The sequence below is a fragment of the Dendroctonus ponderosae genome, unplaced genomic scaffold, assembly GCF_020466585.1.
Source record: "Dendroctonus ponderosae isolate FM_Combo_2020 unplaced genomic scaffold, Dpon_F_20191213v2 Dpon_F_20191213_11, whole genome shotgun sequence".
NCBI lineage: Eukaryota > Metazoa > Arthropoda > Insecta > Coleoptera > Curculionidae > Dendroctonus > Dendroctonus ponderosae.
The window spans coordinates 3,838,017-3,844,558 of NW_026017213.1; the positions used below are offsets into that span (position 1 = coordinate 3,838,017).

The 6,542-nt window shown below is 41.2% G+C and overlaps 1 protein-coding gene across 1 annotated transcript; it reads right to left on the bottom strand.

Annotated features, from left to right (window-relative positions):
* Positions 1-3,576: 3,576 nt before the first annotated feature.
* LOC109534699 (transcription factor Sox-2) lies at positions 3,577-5,877 on the bottom strand. The gene has a single exon (XM_019900447.2). It carries the CDS (start codon positions 5,601-5,603, stop codon positions 4,455-4,457), a length of 1,149 nt encoding a protein of 382 aa, XP_019756006.2. The 5' UTR covers positions 5,604-5,877; the 3' UTR covers positions 3,577-4,454.
* Between the last annotated feature and the right edge of the window lie 665 nt (positions 5,878-6,542).

The following is a 6,542-nucleotide window of genomic DNA, read 5'->3' on the forward strand; positions in this document are numbered from 1 at the left end:
TACGGTATTTTATGAGAAAAACTCGATTTTTCAGGGTTGCAAATTTCGAGATGTTGACCGATGTTCAAAAATTAATTTAGCGCGAACCAATAGAGATTGAGATGTTTCTTGTGCCATATTTTATGACAAGGATACAAATATTTCAAATGTAAAAATTTTGAGATGTTGCGAGTTTGCGGAATTTTTCGGAATTTTGTGATACACAAATTAATTTCTCAAGAACCAATGGATACAGAAACGTTTGCTCTATTGCATTGTATGGTAAAAAGTTGCTTCTTTCAGTTACAAAAAATCGCTAATGCAGCAACCCTTGACGTTCTTGAACAAGTTTTGAAATTCGAGCCGTTTTTTAGCAAACGTTTTTGCGAGAATCAAGAGAGATAGAGAGGTTCATTCTGTGGCATTTTATGAGAAAACTTTAGTTGTTTCAGGTGTAAAAGTTTCGAAATGTTGCCACTTTGAGAAATTTTGTTCTGTTTTTTAAGGTTGTTTAAAAAATAAGGAGCGATTAACAAAAATTGTTTTCAGGAATCAGTATAAGATCTACCGCGGGACGTTTGTTGTACCTACCTACGGCATTTTATGGAATAAATGCAGACCGATTTTCAAATTTTAATTCCGTGAGATCGAATTGAGACAGAATTAATTGCTCTCTCTTTGAATGTTGCCACTTTTAGAGATTTTCTGCACAGTTTTCCTAACCTATTTTTGAAGCGTTTTCAAAAAATATTAACCAGACCCTGATCTGGTTGTGACACTTTACAAAGAAATATGGTTATTTTCTGGAAGTTTTCAATTCTTGGTCATCCGCAGGAAAGTTTTTCAAAAATTATGTTTAGTCGACGTGAATATTAAGAAAGTTTGTTTTCTTAATGGAGATTTGTACGTTAAACTCAGTGAAAGTTTTAGCTGAATGTCGTACTCAGGGTGTGGTTATGAAAATATTGAATTTTACTAGAATTTCAAGATTGGAAGAGCAGACTCGATTGTTGTCCTGAAAGTTCCCAAGTCACATTTTTTGTGCAGACTTCCACAGTAAATACCTGGCTTTCATTGCGCTAATGTTCCACAGAAAACATCTGTCCAAGCCGCACAAACGCCATACTTACTTACGTGATTAGTAGTTTTGGGAATTTGAATTCAACAGTTAAGAAAGAGGAAAAAGCACCGCAGAGGATGCAGTGCGAAGGGAAAAAAAGAGCAAAAATTAACTCGTTCAGTTTTATAATACAGAAATCATTCATTCATTCAACTGGCTAACAACACGTTGTACACAAATATTTCATATTAAATGATACAACCTATGTACATCCCTTATTCGCTAGTTCTTAGATGCTAGGTGCTTCTATCGATATCACATGTTTTGTACATCTTGATTTGTTCCAACGAGCAATTAAATTCAGAACATTTTCAGTCGGTTTACAATGCGGTCCATCTGAAATTAAACCGCGAATGGCACGAAACATGAGGTTGATCTATAGGAAGCCGATATGAAGGTGGCGTGAACTGGTGAATAAAGAAAGTGCAAATTTTGAACTGTTGATAGAAGGAATGTTGGACAGTCCGCATGGCAAACCTTACTCTTTCACAAATCGAATAAGCCCGTTGCTACGGTGTACCGGGCGTTTCGCATGTATGGCCTTGCCAAACACCCGGTATCATCAAGACTTTTTATTAGTACTTCAGTGTGTAATACTGGTACCCAGCCAACTTGTTCATGGCGATTGACAGACAGGTACGACGGCTCAGGCCGGACTTCCGAGAAAGCCCCAAGATGGAAAAATGTTTGAAATTGGTTCCGGCCTGTCGGCCTGATGGGCATCCGGCAAAGGGCTTTTTCGGAATCGGCACAGAGATTATTCACTGGGTACCTACCTACCTACCCGGGCCAAAACAAGAAGCCCGATTTCCCTCCGAACCGAAGGAATAACAATCATTAAGAGTACTTTCTAATCACTAAATCAATGTACATTTTTATACAATATTGAACAACAAAGGCGGGCCACGCGAGGTTGCCCTTCTAAAATAGGACTTTGATTTGTTCGTTTAGACGACGAAGATTCAGGGCTCGCCAGCGTACTAGAAAAGGTCCAACTTAGTGTCTTGGTGCAAATTAATTCGATAACCTGAACTGAATTTATTACGGTCTCCTAAAAGCTATGAGTGGCTTAATCACGAAACAATATAATTTTAGTTTGAATTCAGAACTGAGCAAATGCTTAAAGTTGAAGTATATCAATTCGGAAATAACTAAAACCCAACCATGAAACGGAATAAAAAAATACAAACCTAGTGGACAAAAAGGGTAGACAATCAGTGAACGAAACCAAATGGGTTCTGTTTGATGGACTCGATTTTCTCGACATTATTCGATAATTTGCACTGTTGGCATTTTTAGCAGTAATGCAGCTTAGAAGATTTAGCAGTAGAGCTAACGGAAGAGGAAAACCGGAAAAGTTCAGCCAAAAGAAAAAACGGACTTTCCATCAAAAAATGTTTCTCTAAAAGAAAAGAAAACCCGAAACGTTTTTACTGCGTATTTAAGTCGATTGCGAAAAATTTCAAGTGATATTTAAATTAAAATCGAGCCACATCAAACAGAAGTAAATTTTTTTGGGAAAAAGTTATGCTGACCGTCTCTAATTTGCTTAAATTTGACGAAAGCGGAGATGAAAATCCAAAAAACTGTGCGTTTTAACGCTTTATCACATTGACTTTTATTTTTTGCAGGTTTTTGGTCAGACAAATTAGAGAACAGCCAGCCCCAAGCCAGCAGTTGCAAGAGAATGCCAGTCCCATTAACGCGGTAAGTCCTAAGGCAAACCACCCTAGAATGTAAGGCCAGTTTTGATTGCACTAGATAAAACAGTACCCTTAAGGGTAAAGTTTAGTTTAACCATATAAATATTGTGGGTACCTATATTGTGCTCCACGCTTGCCACGCACAGCCATAAAGTGCCCAGAACATTAAAAGAACCATCCAACTCATTTAAACTTGATGCGGAAACAGCATTAAATGAAGAAACTGACCAAATGATTTTATGGTTCCGGTGTAGCAACCACTGGTGTGATCATTGTCTTTATGTATTGGGGTTTTCGAATCAACACTATTGATGGTAAATTATTAAGCTTCGATCAGTAAATTGTCTCCGATTGAATAACAGTAATATAAGGCGGAAAAAAGTTGCGAAAAGCACGAATTACTAGTAAATAGTTCAAGTTTTAATTGTGAAAATTAAGGTCCTGCGAACGTTATGGCGTTGAGTGGTATTGCACCTCATCAGGGAGACGAAGGAACTCTTTCAAATGCCGCCTTAAAATAGTCTCTTTTGTTTAGAGACCGAGGTTCTTCTGCTGCACTTTGAAATTTAAAAAATACGAACATTTTAAAACAAATTATACATCAAATTCAGTTTTTTGTCCCATTCACTTGATGATAACTTGTTTTACTGTCAGTGAGGCTTCAGAAATCTCAGCAAAGAATGGGAATTGAACCCCAGTGTAGAACAGTAGTTACAGTTGTCTTTATCGATTGATTGATCTCTACTAGGATCGGTTACAAGAAAATTGATAAAATTGAAAATTTGGAGGTGGTTTTCTTCAAAATTAAGGTCCTGCGAACGTTATGGCGTTGAGTGGTATTGCACCTCATCAGGGAGACGAAGGAACTCTTTCAAATGCCGCCTTAAAATAGTCTCTTTTGTTTAGAGACCGAGGTTCTTCTGCTGCACTTTGAAATTTAAAAAATACGAACATTTTAAAACAAATTATACATCAAATTCAGTTTTTTGTCCCATTCACTTGATGATAACTTGTTTTACTGTCAGTGAGGCTTCAGAAATCTCAGCAAAGAATGGGAATTGAACCCCAGTGTAGAACAGTAGTTGCAGTTGTCTTGATCGATTGATTGATCTCTACTAGGACCAGTTACAAGAAAATTGATCAAATTGAAAGTTTGGAGGTGGTTTTCTTCAAAATTAAGGTCCTGCGAACGTTATGGCGTTGAGTGGTATTGCACCTCGTCAGGGAAACGAAAGACCTCTTTCAAACAAGGCTTTAGACATGGTCTCTTTTGTTTAGAGGCCATGGCTGCGCCACTTTGAATTTCAAAAAAACGAACATTTTACAATAAGTGATGCATCAAATTTATTTTTTGCCCCATTCATTTGATGATAACTTGTTTGACAGTCAGTTCAGAAATATCAGAAAAGAATGGGAATTGGTCGATTGATCGAGATCTACTAGGACCAGTTACAAGAAAATTGACAAAATTTAGAGTTTGGAGGTGGTTTTCCTTTGAACTTAAGCTGCCTACTTACTAGGTATTGCCGTTCACTTTGCCACAATATAAATCCGTGATGTTGAATTGAGCTGGAGTTGAACCGAATTGAGTTCATACACTGGGCACTTCACAGGGGCGGCAAATCGATGTCGGGTGCCGCAAATGGGGGTTCTCACATGGGCGCCAAGCGGGCGTGGGAGCCCGCGCCCATCGGATCGGCCGACGGATTGAAGATTGGATGTTGCTGTATGTGTTGCGAGCCGTCCGTCGGCAAATACATGTTGATCATCTGCCGCAGGTCCGGTTGCTGTTGCGTGGCGTATTCCCGTTTAATGCTGCCCTGCGAGGGGGGCGGCAATGCCGAATTGGGCGGCGAAACTGGTTCCGACTTGATACTGGAACCAGACGGGCTCTGAGAGGCGCTGGGTTGGTGCATGCCGTATGGCGAATTTTGCGGAATTGAGGCCGTGGGATAGTTGTAGGCGCCGTTCATGTAGTTGTGGTGTTGGATCTGGCTTAGGGAGTCGAAGCGGTGCACATAGTTGGCGTTGACTCCACCATATTGCTGATACGAATTTGGTTCAGACATCATGCCGAAACCGTTAGGGATGTAGGCTTCTGCGCCAGCTGCCTGCTGTAATTGGTACATTTCGCGGGGCACTTGTTGAACCGCGGAGACAGCATTGCGATGGGCGGCCTCCGGTCCGCCGGACATCATAAGATTTGGATCCATGAGGTTTGGATACTGCTGTTTGCCCGAGTCCTTTCTGAGCGTTTTGGCCTTCCTGCGGGGCCTGTACTTGTAGTCCGGATGCTCTTTCATGTGGACTGACCGCAGACGTTTCGCTTCGTCGATAAATGGCCGCTTCTCCACCTCATTGAGCCGTTTCCATTCTGCTCCTAATCGTTTAGAGATCTCAGAATTGTGCATTTTCGGATTCTCTTGGGCCATTTTTCTGCGCTGCCCTCTCGACCACACCATAAAGGCATTCATCGGACGTTTGACGCGCTCATTATTATTCTGAGCCTTGCTCGAATTGTTATTAGCACTCGCAGTGCTGGACACTGTCTGATTCAACTGGCTTTGCAGCAGCTGCTGATGCTGCTGTTGCTGCTGTTGTTGCTGCTGCTGCTGCTGCTGGTGTTGCTGTTGAAGCTGCTGCTGATGCTGCAGCTGAGCTTGCTGGTGATGCAACGGTATATGCACTTGATGAGAAATTGGATGCATACCCGGTTGAGACATCATCGCGTTGTACTCCAAACGCGAATGATTCAATGAGTGTAAAGTTCCATTTTTCAAATCTGCTTCCATCGTCAGCATGTCAATTCACGACGCGCACCACTTCACACTAACGCACAAGAACACCGATTGAATAATAGGAAAAACACTAAAGTCGATTTGTTATTGTTTATGCGGATTCCGGTCGGCATGCGAGCGACTATATAATAGGCCACTACACGTACAACTGATGCGTGAATCTGCACTGAGTTTGAGTTTGTGGACTGGAGCTCGGTCCTCTGTTTGCGTCGGGGCCCCCCACTCTTGCCCGATGATTGACAGGCCCGCCTGCCATCTTTCCGTGCGGCCAATCCGGTGGCGCGAGCGGCAGCATATCCCCTCCTCATTCCGAATGCGCATGATTCGGCGGCGCAGTGCTTCCACCGTCCTAATTATTCGCCCGATTACTAATTATACCTCGCGGGTATTTTTACGGCACGTCGTCGTACCGAGCAATAATAATTAATTAATATAAGCGCATCATTTCATGCTTAAAAATCTCTAATTAATGGGCTGCCGTTCCTGATGGCCAATACCAATTTTTTACATCTTAACACACTTTACCAGCATGAAAAGTCACATTCCCAGCTAATTATCACTGATGAGTGTTTTGACTTTTTTGCCACAATTGCGACCAGAGGATGGCACGCAGTCAAATCGGGTGTTAGTAAAAAACAGTTTGCGAAACACACGTTTGATATTTTTAATAAATCATCGCAAAATGGCAACAAATCTCGTTTAGTCAATAGTTCTCTGAAAATGCGAGTCACTCGTGCTTGCGAAACGTCAGGAGGAAATTCTTTTGCCACGACGCACTAAAAGGCCGAAAAACTTCACCAGTTTCACTAATTTAGCCAAAAGCGTCTGCAAACCATCAAAATTGTAAATGTTTCAATGAAAAAAACATACCTACTTGGCGCTTGTTTGAACTAGTTTGAACCGATTTCAGTTTTGTTTCTACCAACGATGGTTTTACCGAGA